Source organism: Neopelma chrysocephalum, unplaced genomic scaffold, assembly GCF_003984885.1.
Source record: "Neopelma chrysocephalum unplaced genomic scaffold, ASM398488v2 Primary Assembly neopelma1_66, whole genome shotgun sequence".
NCBI classification, from domain to species: Eukaryota; Metazoa; Chordata; class Aves; order Passeriformes; family Pipridae; genus Neopelma; species Neopelma chrysocephalum.
This window is the reverse complement of record NW_020897725.1, coordinates 1,254,426-1,275,728: the sequence shown is the minus strand read 5'-3', so window position 1 is coordinate 1,275,728 and position 21,303 is coordinate 1,254,426. Positions and strand designations below refer to the sequence as shown.

At 36.4% G+C, this 21,303-nt stretch overlaps 1 protein-coding gene across 6 annotated transcripts in view; it reads left to right on the top strand.

The window, feature by feature from the left end:
- The window catches only part of CSMD3 (CUB and Sushi multiple domains 3), a 621,549-nt gene extending 600,513 nt beyond the window's left edge, over nt 1–21,036 (top strand). For all 6 annotated transcript variants that reach the window (XM_027684441.1, XM_027684440.1, XM_027684437.1 and 3 more), the window contains 8 exons: nt 2,495–2,606; nt 3,906–4,085; nt 7,346–7,411; nt 9,465–9,623; nt 16,067–16,179; nt 18,094–18,181; nt 19,348–19,483; nt 20,877–21,036. In XM_027684441.1, the coding sequence (XP_027540242.1) occupies nt 2,495–2,606; nt 3,906–4,085; nt 7,346–7,411; nt 9,465–9,623; nt 16,067–16,179; nt 18,094–18,181; nt 19,348–19,483; nt 20,877–21,036 (1,014 nt within the window). The remainder of the gene's footprint in view (nt 1–2,494; nt 2,607–3,905; nt 4,086–7,345; nt 7,412–9,464; nt 9,624–16,066; nt 16,180–18,093; nt 18,182–19,347; nt 19,484–20,876) is intronic.
- Nucleotides 21,037–21,303: the final 267 nt, after the last annotated feature.

Here is a 21,303-nt window from a genome sequence, read left to right as displayed (position 1 = left end):
TTTCCTCCTAATATCTAATATAAACCTACTCTCTTTCAGTTTGAAGCCACTCCCCCTTGTTCTGTGACTTCATGCTCTTGTAAAAACTCTCCCTCACCTTGTAGGCTCCCTTCAAGTACTGAAAGGCTGCAATTAGGTCACACTGAAGCCTTCTTTTTTCCAGGCTGAATAAACCCAATTCTCTCAGCCTTTCCTTGTATGAGAGATGCTCCTACACATAATCATGTTGGTGGCTCTCCTCTGAACTCATTCCAACAGGTCCATATCTTTCTCTGCTAAGGGCTCCACAGCTGGATGCAGCACTCCAGGTAGGGTCTCACCAGAGCAGAGTAGAGGGACAGAATCACCTCCCTCGATCTGTTGCCCACACTGCTTTTGATGCAGCCCAGGATGCAATTGGCTTCTGGACTGTAAGTGCTCGTTGACAGCTCATGTCCAACCTCTCATCCATCAGCACTCCCAAGTCCTTCTTGGAAGGGCTGCTCTTGATCTATTCATCCCTCAGCTTGTATCGGTACTGGGGGTTGCCCTGACCCAGATGCAACACCTTTCACTTTGTTTAATAAAACCTCATGAAATTCCTCTGAACCCACTTCTCAGGCTTGTCCAGGTCCCTCTGGATGACATCCTGTTCTTCAGGAGTGTCAATCACACCACTCAGCTTAGTGTCATCTGTAAATTTGCTGAGTGCACTCAATACCTTCATCTATGTTATTAATGGAGATATTAAATAATATTGGTCCCAGTATGGACCCCTGAGGGACACCACTTGTCACTGATGTTCATCGTGACTCTGAGTCATTGACCACTACCCTCTGGAGGCAACTCCACAATCACTTTCTTATCCATCTAACAGTCCACTCATTGAATCCATCTCTCTCCAATTAGAAAGAAGGATGTTGTGGGGGACTGTGGAAAGGCCTTACAGAAGTCCAGATAAATGATGTCTTTAGCCCTTCCCTTTTCCACTGATGTAGTCACATGAACACAACTTTCATAAGGCTAGTGCTTTTTGTAAATAATATATTGTTGGTGGTTGTTTTAACTAAGTTCTTTACCAGAAAACAAAACAAAAAAAATACTTCTATACCTATTTGATGCAACTTTTAAAACCTGTAGCATTTTACTACTTTGTGCTTAATCATGCAAGTGATTTAGCATATTTTCTTCAAAATCTTTTAAAAGTAATTACATAGTCCAGTGAGCAGAGAAAAGAGCAAAAAAAGGGAAATGAATTTTAAATCACATCCTCTGTTGATGAGCTACTATCTGTAGTTCATGAGTTATTATTAAATTTCATTCTGATGAGCAGCTTGAGCTGAAATGGAATAGCACTATAAAGTTTCAAATGAATACTTGTATAAGTGAAATACCATTTTCCAGGACTAAACTATTATGAAAGAATCCACATTTTACCTTTGAGCATCAGTCTGAATAAAGTATCATGCATTTAAACAAAATAATGAAAAAAACCAAACCCAAACCAGAACCATAAATGGGATGTCACAGACAGTTTAAAGGTTTCAACTTCTTGTTTAAACATGAGTTGATAAATATATTAACACAGGTCACTGCAGAACAGTAGATACAATCTGTGCACCATAATATTTGAGTTAACCACTCACAGTATGTAATAAACTGCTCTCTGAATGATATCCTTGTAATCTAATTTCCTTGCTTTTGATAAAAACTAAGTAGTATTTGCATTTTCATCAATTTTACCATGACTGGACATCCTGAACAGGTTATTCCATTTTATTTGGAATATTTAATATTTGTTCCGAAACTGTAAGAATTCTATTTTCCTTTTTATGTAACACATACCTATTATAAGAATAATAATTAAAAATTATCTCAGATGAATTGCTATTATAATTGTAGTGTACTTGTGTTCCAGTTTCTATTATCAGTGTGGCATAAAGAGCACTTATTCTTTATCTCCTGTCACCAAAAAAAAAAATTAAAATATTATAGGAACATTATAATTTCTGAAGCAGGAGACAGTGTTGTTGACCAGCCCTATCTGTTCTAATGAAATATTTATCATTATAACTTGTGAATATATCAAGCATTCCACAACAGGGGGGTCTAGTTCAGCCAAAGTCCAGTAGAATCTAAAATCCATTTCAGCTCTGGGACTTCCATGGTTTGCTACAATTTTGCCTAACTGGTTCCTCCTTGGTCCAGAGTTAGGAAACTACCATAAACTTTGTTTCCAAAGTCACAAGGCCTCAACTGTTCCAGGCCCAAAGCGACACACCAGAGAGACCATAGAAGATGAGGTTTTGATTTCTTCCAGAGGGGATTATCAGTTTGGGGAGAGGTAATTTTTTATTTCCTATCAAAATGCTCTGTGAAATTAATTTACTTTTTACAGAACGAGAATCACAACTTATCAAGTATGTGTTATGCAAAGGAGTGATCAAATTTGGAAAAAAAATATCAACTGATAGTTCCTCATAACAATAGTACTGTGTTTTCTACTTTTCAACAGGTGGGAAATGTTGTTCAGTTTCAGTGTAAAAAAGGACACCTTCTCCATGGTTCAACAACACGAACATGCCTTCCTGATCTTACATGGAGTGGAATCCAGCCAGAATGCATACGTAAGTAAATGGTAGAATTTTTTCCCATCTTTTTTTTTTTTTAATCTAGGCTATTTAGTTGCAGTAACATTGTTATAAAGTTAATTTATTCTATATGGTTTATTAATTGAAAGTTAATCGAAATTTGCATTACTAGCTTATAACAGCTAGAAATATGATTTTGCGAGTGAATTTTTATACAATACACTATAGAAATTTTTAAAAAAAGAGAGAAAATAAGCAGATCTTCATCCCCAGTCAGTTTCTATCTAAGAGGGTGTGACCCTGGCAATGCACAGAGGAGGTAATGAGAACAGGACATATTGGAAAGCCCTATTCTAAACTATGTAGGAAAGTATATAATTAAAATCAGTTCTACCTAAGAGTTTGAACTGTTTCTCAACTGAGGAGTAATGGCATTTTAAAAGGGGGAAAATGAGTTGGCAGTTGGAAAATTTTGAATCTGAAGAGAGAAATCTTCTTACTTGAATATGGAAAGTAGCCCTTCATTTCATAGATCTTTTACACTTTGGTAAATAGTGATAATTTACTGAATATATAACATCATGGTAAATTTTTCTAGTTCAGCTAGTCAGCTGTATTTTTTTGGAAATCATCTTATCTAATAAGGTTTGACCTTATAGAATCACTTCAGTGAATGGAGAACACATCCACAGAAGAAAATAGCATTAGTATTATTTCAGTTGGTGTTCATGTTAATCTTAAGCAAACAGCAAATCAGTAGCTCAGTGTGTTGAAAGGTGAACTCTGCTCTTGGAGGTATTCTCTCCTTGAGATAACACATAACTGGCAGATTCTGGTGGTTGTTAAATATATAAGGCTCTTCACATGAGATTAGAAATGGTAATTATTTTTTCTGCCTGATATTTATGACTCACCCTCAATTTCTCCTTGACCTTTCATAGTGGTTTTCAACTGACCCATTTATTTACTGTTATTCAATGCTACACAGATATCGTAAGTGATATAAATCACACGACATGATTGCTTTTAAGTCTGGTATGATGTTTGCTGTTTCTGTCCTCTTATGCAGACAATTAATTTTGTTCATGCAAGTGCATTTCAGTCAGTTCTTGGTCCCTTGGAATTGAGAGATCCATGTTTAAGAGTGTATTTACGGGCTCATAGTGATACCTTATAGATTATATAGTAACTTATAATGTGAATTAAAATATGTTAATGTAATTTTTTATTGATTTCTTTTTACTTTGTTAATTAACTGTCAGAATGGGCATAGATTATTTTTTCAGAAATATTTTCCCCATTTTGACTGAAGGATATTTTATCTTTTCTTTGTAGCTCACAGCTGTAAACAACCAGAAACACCAAGTCATGCTAATGTTGCAGGAATGGATCTTCCCTCACTTGGTTATACATTGATTTACACTTGTCAGCCAGGCTTTTTCCTGGCAGGAGGTTCAGAGCACAGAGCCTGTAGGTCTGATGGCACATGGACTGGGAAGGTTCCAGTTTGTGAAGGTAAGCTCTTCTGTTTCCCACTGCATATTTTGGTGATTTTCTTTACTTGCAGTTGGCACATGCAGACCAACAAGTTGATCGGGCCCAGCCAGCATGTTTTTATGAAACGCAGGTCCTGCATGACTAACCAAATCTTCTTCTATGACAAAGTGACCTGCTTAGTGGTCACTCAGTACTTGGCACTAGTGAGACCACACCTTGAATAGTGTGTATGCTTTTGGGCCCCTCACTGCAAGAAAGACACTGTGTCCAAAGAAGGACAATGAAGGTGGTGAAGGGCCTGGAGCACAAGTGTTATGAGAAGAAGCTGAGGAATCTGGGGGTGTTTATCCTGGGGAAAAGGAGGTTCAGAGGAGACCTTATTGCTCTCTACAACTACCTGGAAAGAGATTGTAGCAAGGTTGGTCTCTTTTTCAAAGTAAGAAGCAATGAGAGAAAATGGCCTAAAGTTGTGCCAGGAGAGGTTTAGGCTACCCAGGGAAGAGATGGAGTCATCATTCCTGGAGGTATTCAAAAGATGTGTAGATATCAATTTAGGGACATGATGTAGTACAGGGCTTGGTAGTGTTAGGTTAACTATAGGATTTTATGATCTTAGGGGTCTTTTCCAACTTAAATGATTCTGTGTTTCTATACTAATATTTGAGAAGGATGCCTGAAGTCCAAGAAGATATCTGAATCACTGTATGAAACTAAACCATAAGGTTTAATAGTATTTTATATTTTAATGTAAGGAACTGTATGCTACTTGAAAACAAAATGTAGCTACTTTGTCCTTGATGTTCCAACCTTTTGTTTTGTTTCTAATTTTTATTACCTACTTTGTCATAGCAGGACATGAAAAACATCATAGACAAGTCATGGTGAGAAAGGTGGTTTTCATATGAGATAAGAAACATCCTCGAGTATAGGAACTGTTTGGAAATCAATTTTCTGAATAATTAAAGGCCTTTTCAGATTACGGTTACCTAATGTTTCAAATGTGGTTATCCCTAGGGCTCTTACAGAGACATTCAAAGCCTCTATACACAAACACTACTACTTGGAAGGAAAATAGGAAATGAATATTTTGTATTACTAAAAAACAGGTGTCCTGGCATTGCATGCCAGGCAAGTGCTGAGGGAAAATAGAGCAGGGCTTTGGAAAAGTATTAGAAAGCTAGCAGCCAGGAAGCTTATGACTTGTTGAGTACTTGGAAAGTGTTATGGCAGGCTAAATGTGACTCATGGGTTGTATTTTGATCCAAGAATTTTTTGCTGATGATATTGAAAGAAGTAGCATTAGTTGTACTACCTGATAGTAAGGAAACATTTAAGATTTTTTAAAGTCTTAAGTAGTTGCTATGAGTGTATCTACATTATCATATAACTTAGTTTCCCAATGTCCTGAAAAAAATGTTACAGAAATTAAATTTTTTTAGGATCAGAGGTCTTTATTCTTGCTCTTTAGCAGTGGATGAAGCTAAGAATGAGCAACATATTGCTAAGTGTTAACTCTAATTAGGTAAAGTAAAATATTTCATTATAAATAATCTCGGTTTTGCCTTTACAGAGAGGTGAAATCTCTATCCTATGGAACAGAGAAAAGCACTGGCTCAGGTTGTTCATCTCTTATTGTGAACTTCACAAAAGTAACTTGGAAATGGATGAAAAGGAATAAAGTATTTGGAGCTGAGAGCTCTAAAAGGATATGTAGGGGAATTAAACTTGAATTTGATACTTTAAATGCAAAATTGAAGTCCTACTCAGAAAATATCTTGACCTAGAAACTTAAACTTCATAGATAACTGGTTTTAGGTTTGGATTTTTATGTAACATTTGTATTTAAATTTTATTTTGTATTTAAAATTTAAATTCTGAACTTGACTAGAAATTTATTCAACTTGACAAGGCTGATTGACTCATCTTTTTATGCTAAAGCCCAATTGGAAAGTATGATTCAGATATTTCTGACCTAAACTTAATGCAGTCAGAAAGCAAATGCTATTGAACCATGCCCTCAAGGTCAACCATGTACAGTGAAGTTCAGTAAGTTTCTTTCAAAACAGAGAAGAGAGATTAATCAATCAGTAGTAACAGTCTATGAGCACTTTAGGTTGAATTTCAACCCCTGCCCTTGCTTATTTATGCTTTTAACATACATGATAAGAAAAAACCTTTTGAAAAAACTAAAATTTATTCTCAAGAAAAATATTCTCAATCTTTCTTGCTAAAGTTTCCTTTTTATGCAGAAAAATACTCCACTCAGGGGAAAAGTAGTTCCTTTCTTGTGTAGCTTTTTAGAGCATGGATCAGAGAGAAAAGGCATGGTCTCAGAGCCAAGACCTAAAATTCATGACTAGGCTTCGCAAACAAAGATTTGAGAAGACCTATAATACAAAATATTGAAATCACCATTAGAACAAGGAGTTGAGCCTAGTGCTGCATGAGAGTATTTTACATTAGGACACAGAATTATGTGTCTTCTTTATGTTCCAGTGAATCCAAATTAGTTTCAGCAAAATAAAATAGCTTCATCTACAGGAAATTACACTGTCCTATGGTGTTTATTTCATCATCTTCAGTGGTGGGAGAGTTCCTGCTCTAAGTAGAGGAGATATTAAATTCTCCAACTTGCAGTTCTCCTATCACCTGAGCAGTTGGAGATACTGTGGACAGCTTCTTTTGTTTCTTTTTTTCTGTTGTTATTCTTTTAAGAAACCTTCTCTTTCAATATTAAGAGATTAAGCCAACATCTATGGTTTTTCAGTCTTGAACACAAGATGTCTCACTCAATACTATTAGAAGATAATTAAGTCCTGGAAAGAAACATGATTTAAAGCACCCTTGTTATGTGTGTCTTCACTGTTTGGTGTTACCTTGCTTCCAGCCAAAGCACTGTTCAGAGTTCCTGATCTAAGTGACATAACTGGCATTAGATGATATGTTAGAAGTAATCTCATGTATTACGTGCATAATCTAGGACTGTAAATTCTGAAACATGGATTCTGAACTGAAACCCTGCACTGTTTGACCACTGCAAATTACTTGATAGCATCCAGGTGACTGACTTAGGATGAAATGTGGCAACAGAAGAAATCTGTGGTAAAGTGTTCCTCTGATACTAAGGCTTGATACTGACTGAAATCTCATTCATATTTGAGTTTGAAACACCATCTTCTATGTTTTTTAGAAATAAATTCCATTATGGAAGTTATTGTCTTCATTTCTGAGTAACATTTTGCTACTGAATTATCTTTGTCATTCATCCTTTCTAACAGCTGGTTCCAAAATATTAGTGAAGGATCCCAGACCAGCTTTGGGAACACCAAGTCCCAAACTAAGTGGTAAGTACTTCAAGGTATATATAGTTTTAAACAATTTTTATAGAAAAGACAATGAGGAGCAGTTTAGTGAGATTGGACTGAGTGGCTTAGGATGAATAAAGGGTATTATATTAGCCATTAGATTTAAAAAGAATTAATTAAATTGTTCCCCAATGTTTGAGTTCCTCTAGCTTATATGTTATAATTTATATCTGTATACAATTTCTGTTGTGTTTGACTGTAGTTGCTGTTCTGTGTAAGATCCTATGCAATTTACCCATTCAGAAATTATCCTACTGATGCAGAAATAATTTAAAAAATGTTTCACAGTTTTTTTTCAGTCTTGCACTTCTTTTACATATTGCTAATCTAAATTGCTTTACCTAAATACTTAGTGTTAGCTTTCAACTTGCCCTTCAAAAAAAGTTAATTTTAGTTGACAGAAGGTAATCTCTCAAATTCTGCCTAAAGACTCCAGTTTTAACAGATTTGCTGAAGAAGACTGTCTTTGGATGTCCTGACTAGAGAAACCTTTCTCTGTCCACTGAAGAGATATTTAGAAAAGAGCAGTCTCCCTAACTAAAATTAGCCTTTGACTATAAACCTGTTGAATTTCTGCCAATAATTAATAAGATTTAAAAGTAGTTCCTTAGCATATGGGGACTTGGGGAGCTTTTTTTTCTTTTTAATTTTTTGCACTACTTCAAAAGTGTGTTTGTCAATGATGTAGTGCTGTAGTCATCAGTTTTTTCATTCAGAAAATTTTCATTCATTTTGTGCAATCCCAATTAACTGCAAGTAGAGTACATAAAGATCAGTTTTCCTAAAAGTAGGGAAATCAATTTCAGGCAGTTCACAAATCAACAGCATCAGACCATTCGCATCGTGCAATTTCTTTCCTTACAGTTTGCAGGTACAGTATCTATATTTTTTGTCAAAAAACATATGCATATATATATATATATATACACACACACATACACAGATAAAAAAACTAGGAAAGCTCTTTTACTCTTCATGGGGAAGACAACTTGTGATGAAGGAAAACTGTGGTCATTCTGATGTGCCCCAGTCTTGAATCTAGGAACATTCTGAGAGAGAAAGAAGCCAATATTCTTCTGTGCTTATCTGACATGAGATGCCAGTGCACATACAAACCTTTAAGCTCAATGTGAGTTACTCTAAGTAATGCAAAAGTGCTGATTTTAAATAGTGATTGTTATAGGGCTAAGTTTGCTACATTACCTTAGAAAGTGTAATAAACCCATCCTAAATCACCTTCCATTTAATTGGTTAAATGGAATCTCATGCTAAAATTTTAAAGATTTGCATGTATCTGCTTTTGCTGGATGGGTGTTTTTTTTTATTTTGGTGGAGTTTTCAGTTGCTGGAATAACATTACTTAAATTAATAATTTTACAGGTTGCTAATGATAAATGGGAAATGTAAAGGTATAAATTTAGCATATTTATTCTCTGCAGACTGTGATATGGTTTTAATTTTAAATTAGAGAATTTATTTTTTTCTGCTGGTGAAGTTCATAATGTTTTTAAGCATTTGAAGACAAGACAACATTTCTTATATAAATTTTTCATTAGAAAAAGTGACTGGGTAATAAAGAAAATGCTTATAACATTCTAGTGTCATATAAATATGCTTATGAAAATGATGATATCTAAACTGATATTAATTTCTACAAAATTCAATGCTGGCTGTATGTCCCTAGTTGTCTGTGCTTGCAGAGGAAAGATTCTACAGGGAGAGGAATATGAACTTCTGGTTAAAGCTGTTAGATTTTATGGAGTTGGTTTAATTTTAGGACAGGTCCACATTTGAGGAAAAAAACAAATGAAAGTATAGATGTGCTTGTGTTCTTCAGTGCAAACACATTTCTTTCATTAAAGTTCATGCCAGATTTCTATGCTTTATATGCGAAAATCATGCCTCCTAGCCTTAAAAACAGAAAGAGCAAAGGAAAGAAAATGCTAATATTTGTCACACATTTTCTTGGATATTTGACTTTGTAAGTACTAAATATTGCATTTTGTATTGAAACATGTTTATGTCTTCATAGTTCCTGATGATGTATTTGCCCAAAATTATATATGGAAAGGATCTTACAATTACAAAAGCAAGAAACAGCCCATGACTTTGACAGTCACCAGTTTCAATGCAACTTCAGGAAGAGTAAATGCAACACTTACAAACAGCAATATGGAATTGCTGCTATCAGGTATGGTCTAAGAAATAGTAATTTCCTTTTTTTTTCCCCGCTTTATATATGTTGGTTTGCTGTAACTTTATGCATAACACTTAAACTTTTAACATCTTATGGAAACTTTCTTAGCTCATCAAAGAAATTTTCATTCTATTTCAGTTCCTTTTCAAAGGTAGAGATTTTTCCAGCTTTTCTTTCTTTCTCTCCCTTTTTTTTTTAGTTTCCCAGGCTTTTATTATATTTGGATTTAATGGTCCATAAGGAGGGAAACAATAATCCTAATTCTCATACTAATTCTTTAAATATTATAAATAAACTGAAATTACTGTTCTTGAGATTTTATTATTCTTATTTAAAAACTTCTCTACAGTAGCCTGTTAATGACTAATTGTCAATATGATGAGATTGATATGTGTTGACCTAGAAAGTCAGAGATATCTAGTGAAAATGGAAAGAAAGTAGAGATAACACTTTTTAGATTATCTTTCATTTCCTCCTGTCCTACCACTTGCTACTTGAGAAAAGTGACCAAAACCCACCTTGCTCCAACCTCCTTTCAGGTAGTTGAAGACAGGATATGGTCTCCCTTCAGTGTCTGTTTTTTTCCAAACTAAACAACCATTCCCTCATTCTCCTCATAAGACTTGTGCTCTAGACCCTTCTCTAGCTCCTTTCTCTGGACATGCTCCAGCACTTCAATGTACATCTTGTAGTGAGGAGCCGAAAACTGAACACAGGATTCAAGGTGTGGCCATACCAGTGCTGAGTACAGGAGGTCAATCACTTCTCTGGTTCTGCTGGCCACACTATTTTTTATATAAGCCAGGATGCCAGACCTTCTTGGACACCTGAGCACACTGCTGGCTCATGTTCAGTCACTGTTGACCATCACCTCCAGGTCCTTATAAGCCTGTAGTGTTACCTGGGGTTGCTGGGACCCAAATGCAGGCCCATTGATACTACCTGTCCAGATCCCTCTTCAGAGCCTTCCTACCCTCCAGTAGATCAACACCTCTGCCCAAGTTAGTGTCATGTGGAAACTGACTGAGGGTGCCCTCGATCCCCTCGTCCAGATCGTTGATAATGATATTAAACAGGACTTGCCCGATTATTGAGTCCTGGAGAACACCAGTTGTGACCAACCACCAGATGGATGTAACTTCAATCAACACAACTCTCTGGGCTCATCCATCCAGCAAGTTTTTTCTCCAAGTCCACCTGTCCAACCCATGAACAGTCAGTTTCTCGAGAGGAATGCTGTGGGAAATGGTGTCAAAAGCTTTACTGAAGTCCAGTTAGACAGCATCCACAGCCATTCCTTCATCCACTGAAGCATCTTATCATAGGAGACCAGGTTAGTCAGGGAGGATCTGCCTTTCGTAAGCCTATATGGCTAGGCCTGTGTGGCAGTTTAAGCCACATTAGAAACCCAAAATCCAATTTCCAGGCTTCCCCCCCCACCCCTTCCCACAATTTATCCCAATACCGGAGAGAAACTTTCAGGCCAGAGGCTTCTGAAAGGGGAAGGGGAAGTATATACATTTATTTACACAAATAAATATATTGTACAAACTAAATATACTGTACAAAGCAGATATATATATACATATATATATATATTACATTTCTATCAGTCCTTTAAGCCCCTTCCTTTAACTTTAGTCCAGGAAAGAGCCCTTCAAGGCTGATATGTAATGAGTCTCTCTCTCGTGGGAGTGTTCTGGGCCCGAACACTCCCCCCTCACCAGGCTCCGGCTGTTTGTTGCAGTTTTTCTCCTCATGAAGTCTAAGAAAGTAGCTTTGAGTCCTTGCTCCTCGGTCTTCTGTGTGATTTCTCCCTCTCGGTTTCATACCTCGGTTCGTAGGTTGCTGCAGTGTAGTTTAACTTATCAAGCGTCTGTGTCCTGGAATGTTGATTCCTCCTTGGGTTTTTGGCTGTCTTCTGTTTAGATCACGGCAAAGACATCTTACAGGCCCCTTTTTCCAGGGTCCGTCTCCGATTTCGCCTGGGATTCCTCTCCCGAGTGCCAAGCCTCCTCCTCCGGCCCATCTCTTGGCTCAGCTTCAATACTGAGCCTCCCTCCTCCACTTTACAGCGGAGGGAAAGGAAAAGCCCCCCTCCACAGTTTAACTGTAGAAAGGAGGGGGGAGAGGGCTTGGCTGTAAAGCCTGCCTCTCTCCTCTTACCTCATGTGCTGTGAGTCTCTTCCCTCACTGCACACACTCAAAATGCTGCCTCTAACTCTGCTCTGGCCTAGGCAGAGCTGGGGGGCCTCAGGGCTCCCCCTCCCCCCTGGAGTGGGGGAAAGAAGGAGCCCAGCCACCCCCTGGCCTTCCACACCTACATGCAGCAGACATCAACAGCAGAACAGTGCCAACAGCTTCCGGTGCTGTGTATATATGATTTTGAGCAGAAGTGAACAACATGAGTGGTTATTGGTTCTCCAGGGAACACTGCCCTGGTACCCAATCACCTCTGAGACCCCTGGCTCCCAGGGGGGGGCAAATCTCAAACTGCGACAGCCTGATACCCTGGTTGTCCTGCACATGCCATGTGATGGCATTCAAGATGACCTGCTCAGTAACCTTCTGTGGCACCAAGGTCAGGCTGACAGGACTGTACTTCCCTGGATCCCCCTTCTGGCCCTTCTTTTAGACAGACATCACATTTGCTACCTCCAGTCAACTGAGACATCCCAAATTAGCCAGGACTGATGGTAAATGATTGAAAGTGGTTTAGGGAGCACTTGGTTGAACCCCATCCGACCCCAAAGACTTGTGTGTGTCTAAGCAGTGGAGCAGGTTGCTGACCGTTTCCCCTCGAAGCCCCCTTGGGGACATCAGTCTGTTCCCCACATCTGACTTCCAGCTTAGCAGGCTGGCTACCCAGAGACGTAAATCCCTTCATGCTGTGGCTGCAGAAGAAGTCCTTGAATGCAATATTACTTCCACAGTCTCTGCCATCCACAGCACTGTTGTCATGATTATGTTGGCCCAGTAGGCACAGTTCTCTGTGCTGTAAACCATCAGCAGAAACCACAGATATGGCTGAAAAGATACTAGAAATGTTTGGATTTAAAGTTTTGGGGTTTTGGGTTTTTGTTTTGTTGGGGTTTTTTTTCCGAATCTGTCAGTCCCTTGATTGAAACATCTCAAGCACACAGACAATGGGTCTGTCACACCACAGGAGTGGCAGGCTATTACACAGGGGGGTGAATTGGCATGAAAGAAACACCTGAAATCAATATTATCACTCAAAACTTTGTTTCTTAAAATTTCATCCTCTGTCTACCACATTGTTTGCAAGGTTGGAAAAAGCCTAAAAATTTCATTTATGTATAGGCTGGACACTGCTGGTTTTAATCTTCCTCATCGCTCTAGGACCCCTTTATCTGAAGTAGTTTATCACCACTCTTTGGTGTTAGCAAGGACAGAAGTGACAAAACTGTTGGAAAAAAACAGGAGGAAAGTTTAACCCATAGGTTTCTGAGAGGGGGTGATGTACAGGAAGGATGTAATGGGCCAAAGTATCTATATTTCTGCTGAGGTCTGATTTTCTAATATCAATGGTGAATTTTTGTCCCTGGATTTGTCTGTTTAAGGTATTTTGTAGGTGTCCTTATAAAAGTCATACTTGAGAGGCTGTAGATGGACTGAATGTTTTCTGATTGTTAATAATGTTTGCCTTTACTGCATGTAATTTTTTTGCTGTTGTATCATGTCTCTTTAGTTTCAGCCATGTAATTTCTGTGAGGGAATTAAGAGCGGCAGATGTAGTATTTTGTATGTTTAGAATTAGAAAAGTAAAATGATGTGTTCTCACTCAAAAACCTCCTCCTCCAAGTAAAAGGTTCCTTCAACTGCACACAAAGGTGATTACAAATACCCTTTTTCATTCTACATACAGGCATTACACTCACCCACCATTTTCTACTGACTACGGATACAAAACTCTATTAGTCTGAAAATTCAGCTGTCTGCTGTGTCATCTCTTTGCAGCACTGGATTCCAATATTAAGCTATTTGGTTGTGGCAGCATTTCTTCCTTCCCTACCTGTAGATGCAAAGAATGTGAAGTATCTGGACATTTTCTTCCTTCCACTGCAGTGCTAGCTGGTGGTGTTGTGCAGCCTTAGTTATATTTTTTTTTCGCTGGACAATGTGGTGGATTGACCTTGGATGGATGCCAGGTGCTCAATAAACTTCTCTATCACTCCCTCTCTTCAGCTGGACAGGAGAGAGAAAGTATAACAAAAGGGTAGTAGGTTGAGATAAGGACAGTAAGAGATCAATCGTGATTCCCATAATGGACAAAACAGACTCAATTCATGGCAATTGATTTAATTTATTGCCAATCAAATGAAGGTAGGATGATAAGAAATAAAAACAAATCTTAAAACACCTTCCCCACACCCCTTCCTTCCTCCCAGGCTCAATTTTACTTCTGAGTTCTCTATCTTCTCCCCTCCAAGCAGCACAGGAAAATGGGGAATGTGAATTGTGGTCAGTTCATCACATGTTGACTCTGCTGCTCCTTCCTCCTCACTCTTTTTATCTGCTCCAGTGTGGGATCCCACGCCCAGGATACATACAATCCTCCACAAACTTCTGCAACATAGAGCATTTCCACAGACTGGAGTTCTTCACAAACTCCTCCATTGTGGATCCTTGTCAACATATGCTTTCCATGACGTGCAGTTCTTCAGGAAAAGGCTGCTCTGGTGGGTTCCCCACAGGGTCACAAGTTTTACCAGTGATCCTATTTCAGCAAGGGCTCCTTCCTACATGGGTCCTCAGGTCCTATCAGGAACTTGCTCCAGCACAGGCTTCCCATGGGGTCACAGCCTTCTTCAAGGCATATCCATCTGCTCCAGCGTGGGATCCTCCACAGACTGCAGGTGGACCTCTACTCCACTGTGGATCTCCATGGGCTGCTTGAGCACAGCTGCCACACCATGGTATATAGGGGGATGTCTGCCCTGGCATCTGGAGCACTTCCTCCCCTCCTTCCTCACTAACCTTGGTGTATGGAGGGCTGTTTCTCTCACGTATTCTTACTCGTCTTCCCGGCTGCAATTGCACAGTATATTTCCCACATCTTTAATCTGTTAGCCCAGAGCGGCTACCACCATTGTTGATGGGCTCAGCCATGGCCGGAGGTGGGTCTGTCCTGGAGTCAGTTGGCATTGGCTCTGCCAGACAAAGGGAAAGATTCTAGCAAGTTCTCACAGAAGCCGCCTCTGTATGACCACTGCTACCAAAACCTTGCCACACAAACTAGGTGGTCAGGCCCATCAGTCTGATGCCATCCACATCTGTTAGTCAGTATAAACTAAAACCCCGGAAATGTGATGCATAAAAGCCAGTGTTTAAATCAAATTAATTTACAGTATGAAGTTTGTTCTGTGAGTTTTAAGTTAGGTTTGATGAAGTTTTCTGACTATAATTAGTATTAATTCTTGGGGTTTGTTTTTGTTAATGTTTTTTCTCTTGTTTGGTTTTGGTTTTAGTTTTGTTTCTGTTATAATTTTAATAATCATTAGCTCTCTCTTGTGTAAAGTGCAATACAACCTTATGTGATTCTACAAATAGGGGACTTTGTATGAAATGAACAGCAATTTTGGTGGTCTTCTAGAAAGAAAATGATCATACTAGACAGATCTATTTAAAATCTGAAGTTTTAAACCATTAATTCATAACAATGTTTAAAAATGTGGGGGAAAAAATCATAACTGTATTTTCACTATTCACTATTGTCTTTGTAAAGTAAGATTCAATCACTAAGCGTATTGTAGCATTTTATTTTCATTTCCAAATAAGGAAATAAGGATATTTATGTTCTAAATGTTTATTCTACGGAAACAACAGTGAGACATTATGCCTATGAAGTAAATGAGGTTGCATACAAGTCTTCTCACTGTCTGGAAGAAACTGTGTGGTAGTACTGACTGATGAAGAAAATTTAATTTTTTTGAAATAGTTTCAAATTTAAATTTTTTTAAATTTAGCTCCAGCTTTTGGAAAAGAATTTGTGTGTGGATATTCCTATTATCACATTCGTTATGTGATGATTAAATTATATGTATGGAAAGTGGGGATGTGAGATTTAAATACACTCTGTCTGATTCAGAACAGTCTTTTCCATCTCAAATCAGACTACTGTCAATGTTTGTTCTGTCTAAGGCTTGTTACCATAACTGTTAAGTAACAACTGTGTGTATAGGGTTTTCCTTCTGTCCTTTCTACAGGCTAAGCTAAAACATTGTTTCTATTGAAAATGTATTATTATTCAAATAATTTCAAAAAAGAAATCATCTTGCTAAACTAACAATGTTAACAGTTGGCACCTATTCTTCCTGCTTTCCCTTTTCAAGAAAGGAGATTAAATGTTTATTCTTAAAGATGAAATTATTTTTCTACTCAACACAAATATGAATTTTTAAAACTATGTTATACAGGAGTGTATAAAAGCCAGGAAGCTCGGCTAATGCTCCACATATATCTCATTAAAGCACCCTCCCATACATCTGCAAGCAAGTTGAAAGAGGAAAAATGGGCTATGGATGGTTTTGTGAGTATATTTGGGCTATAAAAGAGAGATAACTTTTTTTTGTTTGTTTGAAATCATGATGGTGTTTTACACCCAAAAAATATATCAAATAGAATCTTGTTAGCAAGGCTGATTCATTAAATTAAATGAAAATTTTATTGTAAGATATAGGAAACCAGTCTGAGGGAAAATATGGGAACAATCATACAGTGTAGTCAAAATTATAAAGTGTGTTAATACAGAAGTATTTCTTGTAGGTTTCTCTTAATTTTATTCTAATATATCTAGAAGTTTCATCATAATTATAATATCAATTTATTGTTATATTAATAAAATAACAATTTTTATCATTATGCTAGCAATCATGTTTTACTTTTTGGTGATATTTTCAGAAATACCATGAAAAACATGAATGGTTACATATATAGGGAAAAAAAAAATAAATTACTCCAATTAAGCATTAGGCCTTTTGGAGGTTCTGGGTCTAAGCTTATTCTTTAAAAGAGAGAAGAAGAGAGCATATAACTGAGAGAAGGAGAGGTGAAGGAGAGGGGTAAATAGAAGAAGCAACAGCCCACGTGGCTGGGATGTGTTTAAATCATGAACAGGAAATGCTTTCAAAGAAAAGATAAAGAAAAATGTAGATTTTTCAGAAAAGAAAGGGTCTAACATAGTTTGGATTATTATAAACACTCATACATCCTTACTACACCATCTAATTTTTCAAGGAATTTGTCTTTTTTCTTGTGTTTTACTTCCTGGTAAAGCACTACAGTGACACCAATATGGGTACATATGCCAAACAAAGAGAAGAGTTGTATACTGAAGTGTACTCACAAATTGTGGCACTGCTTCAATATTCATTTTAAAAAAGGTGCAAAATCAAAACCAAAGCACAAACGAACCCTAAACTGCTTAAGCAATAAATGTACTGGTAAAAAGGCTTAATTTTCTTGGCTTGAACAAACTTTAGGTTTCATGAGCATGCTTCTGAGGTGACAAAAATATGGCAAAAGCAAGGAAATTGCTTTCAGACTTCTGAATATACAAAAGCAGACAATTTTTTTTTTTAAATCTTGCAATAGCTTGAAAAGGCTGCTTTACCCCAAAGTAAGAAATTCACCTGAGAAAGGCACACTTTCTTCAGTGAAAACATAGCTTCAGGTCACTGCTGAAGACATACCGTGTCTTGAGAAAGGGAAACAAGGGAAAAACGTGAAGGGACCTGCTTAGGAACCACTGAATTTAAACGTAATAACTATCCTTAGAAGCAAGTATCTGTCAATTTGTATACAGTGCATTACTTTAGACTTTACTTACTGTAATTAAGAGAGATAATCATAGGATCACAATCATTTCCTCCCTCCCACAAGCCTTTTAGTTTATACTATTTTGCCCTTTTACCAAAACCTTATTCAATATTCTTCTGGTTCACAGCTGCATAATTCAGTAATTATTGGGATAAGCACTGAAAAAGATAAAATAAACTGTCAATTAATGTGAGGTCTTTTTTATTTAATTTAAAAGTAGTTATTGAAACTTCAAAACTTGCATCCTTAGGATTATATGCAATACAAATTTTTCCATCTACTTCCTAAACAAAACAGAAAATTATGACGTATATAAGATCTTAGACATACTGACATTAGAACTGCCAGAAACTTTAAGTTTTACTGTTTTTAAAAAAATACAGTTAAAGGTATAAGGTATTATATAAGGTATCATATATGATTATAAGCCACCATATCTAAAGTATGCCTTTTTATTTGAACTTTTTATATAGATTTTCTAGAAAAAGAGGGTGTTTATAATGGGGAGTAACAGCTATCAGTCAAGCATATTAGGATATAGAATAGAATAACTCCCTTTCAAACAGATGCTTGTAACTTGCAAGAAACTTTTCCATGCTTAATTCAGAGTACTTATTGTTTACAGGTTTCTGCTGAACCTGATGGAGCAACATATGTCTTTCAAGGATTCATCCAGGGTAAAGATTATGGACAATTTGGACTTCAAAGATTAGGTATTCAACAAATTCTAATTCTTTGCCAGTTCATTGTTTTGTATTCTGTTTTATTGTGTCCAGTAGTATGCAGGTATCCTCAGGATGTTATCAGCATTGACATTGTAGTTAATATAGTCAATAATACAGCTGTAGAGAGATTTGCAATCTTTGAACAGATTTTGTTTAACATGTTTACCAGTTCACTATTTCATGCACACAAAGACAAAAATATCTTCTCTGAAACAAAATGTTTTGAATGCTGTTCCTACACAATTTTCCTCAAAACATTCATGGTTGTTGGGGTTTTTTTGTTTGGTTGGTTGGTTTTTTTGTTGTTGGTGTTTTTTGTTGTTGTTGTTGTTGTTTGTTTGTGGTTTTTGTTTTTGTTTTTTTGTTGTTTTGGTTTGGTTTGGGGTTTTTTTGGTTGTTTTGGTTTTTTTTTTGTTATTTGGGCTTTTTTTTTTAATTTCTATATATTGCCTTATAAGATCAAGAAAGTAAGACAATATTATGATGGACGCAATTCCTAAAAGGTCCTTTGAAGCTGCATTGTTATTACTTTCCTCACATTTAAATGTCCATGTATATAATGTAGATAATGTATTCCTCAACCATGCAGAAGGACATATTCCTATTTTTTAATCAATATCTGGCTTTAGCTCTTCACAATTGTTCCTACCTCTTTCACTCTGTGTATCAATACAATGCCTAAGGAAATAACGAATCTTCAATTTGCCTCTTCAGATGATTGACCTTTTCCATGACATTATGCTTGGTTTTTATACATGTAGTATTTATTAATTACTGAAATATGGACATATAATCAGCAATATAATCAATGTAACATGCATTATTATCAATTTGACTTTTTGTAACACAGTACATTAATGTGTGTTAATAACATCCAAAACTTAAATCCCATGCAGAATTATGCTGTAAGATATTTACTATACCAGAGCATATGTATTGTTCTCCCAACATATTGCATCTACTTGTTAATCAGAATATGATATATATATACACTTTCCAGATGGTCTCAGCATACAGCTGTATCTATACAACTGAACACATTTTGATGACCCAATAACAAGGTGTTATTGAGTTCTGAAGATTATGGAGTAGTATGTGTTGGGGATAACAGACACATACATGATATTACTTGTTTTTTCTTATTTTTTTTTTAGGTCTTAACATGTCTGAGGGTTCAAGTTCTTCTAATCAACCACATGGTACAAATAGTAGTTCAGTGGCCATTGCTATTCTTGTGCCTTTCTTTGCCCTTATATTTGCTGGTTTTGGCTTTTATCTTTATAAACAAAGGTAAGTACTAATTATATATACAAAATTCCTCTAATACTCTATCTGTTGGTGATTTTATTGCCTTCAATCTTTGCAAGTGAATAAAGTTTTCTGTAAAACCACAAAGTGTTTGCAAAATATGCAAACCTTCTTCCTACCTCCATTAAGGTCTGGTATAATGACTAAGAGACAAGTTTATTGTACTGTGCTATACTTTCATTCCTACCTATTTAAAATTTTATAAATTTCTGCCTTCATTATAATAAAATAGATGTTATAAATTTTTGGCATATGGTGAATAATATAATTGGTTGACTTTATGTGTTCTTACAATGAATTGCCTATATTTTTTTCTTTGTGTGACAGAACTGAATCATATTCTGAGTAGTTTATTTTAATACTTGCTCTGTTTATTGGCATACAAGTATATGCAAGTATTATGTCATCGAGAGGTTTAATTGTGGAACTGTTTCTACATCTGAAATTATTAGTTCATATGCAATTATGTTAAACAGCCACCAGACTTTTCAGTTTCATTAGTCTAAGTTCAACAGTTTTCGTCATGTTATCGAGACCAGTATTAATTCTTTGGATGCAGTGCCAAGTAACCTTTTCCCATAGCTTTAAAGCATTAAATAACTAAAGAAAATTTAATCACTTTAATGACAATTCATTGCATATTAACTGCCAAAATGTTAATTTACATCTGATAGTCTGACAATAATACTAGTAATATACTCTACAGGATAATGTTATTTTAAAACATGTACCATGATTTTTAAACAGCGCTACTTGTTTTCAACTGTTGCAGAATATGAAAAATTGCCCATGTAATTTTTTATGTATTTGCTATTATTTGTGTGCTGTAAGCACTGGTTTTTGCACTTTATATTGATGATTTACAATATACTATGCATTTTGTATAGCAATATGGATGAAAAGTATTTAAGAGTTTGAACTCTAGTATTTTGAGTTATTTAGTGAGAAAGAAAATGTTTCAGCTATATTCTTGGTAAACTTGTCAAGTCTCCAAATGGAAAAGAAAACCTCAGTCATCTGGATCGGGGAATTATTGTGTCTTTACAAGATTTTATTGTACTCTTTGCTATTTGTCATCTGATCATCCAATTGTAATGGATAACAGCTTGGATAATGGATCTAATAGCAATGGATAACCTCTTCTAAGGTTGTTAACTAAGTTTCTAGGTGAACACCGTTTTCAATGAATCATAAATCCCTTAAGCTTTAATAAAGACAGTACTAATTCTTAGCATAGATACTGTAAAAATAGCCCAAAGATGTTATATTTAGCTCCTATAACTGGAACTGGGAGCTAAATTCTGTTCTGATTCTTAAACCATGTTAAGTCAGTGAGGAAAACTGCAGTTACAAATGCTCTGTTTTTCTTCTACAGGACTGCACCTAAAACACAGTATACAGGATGCTCTGTACATGAAAATAATAATGGACAAGCTGCTTTTGAGAACCCCATGTATGACACAAATGCAAAGTCAGTGGAAGGGAAAGCGGTACGATTTGACCCCAACTTGAACACTGTTTGCACAATGGTATAATGTGGTAATGATTTGTCTTCAAAGTCTGGGAATTGACACACAACACAGTGCACACACAGTTCACTGATTGAAAAAAAAGAAATTAAAAAAATTAAAGCACACTTTTCAGGATGTAGTGGGTCACCTTTTCCTGAGGATGATAGGCAAGTATGCGTTGTAGTTATTTTGTTTTCATTTTGTTTTTCATAAACTGGATCAGAATTCTTCATGTATGCCATGGAGAGTGTTAAAAAAATTTGCTGCACTCCATGAGTGCTACTCACAGTT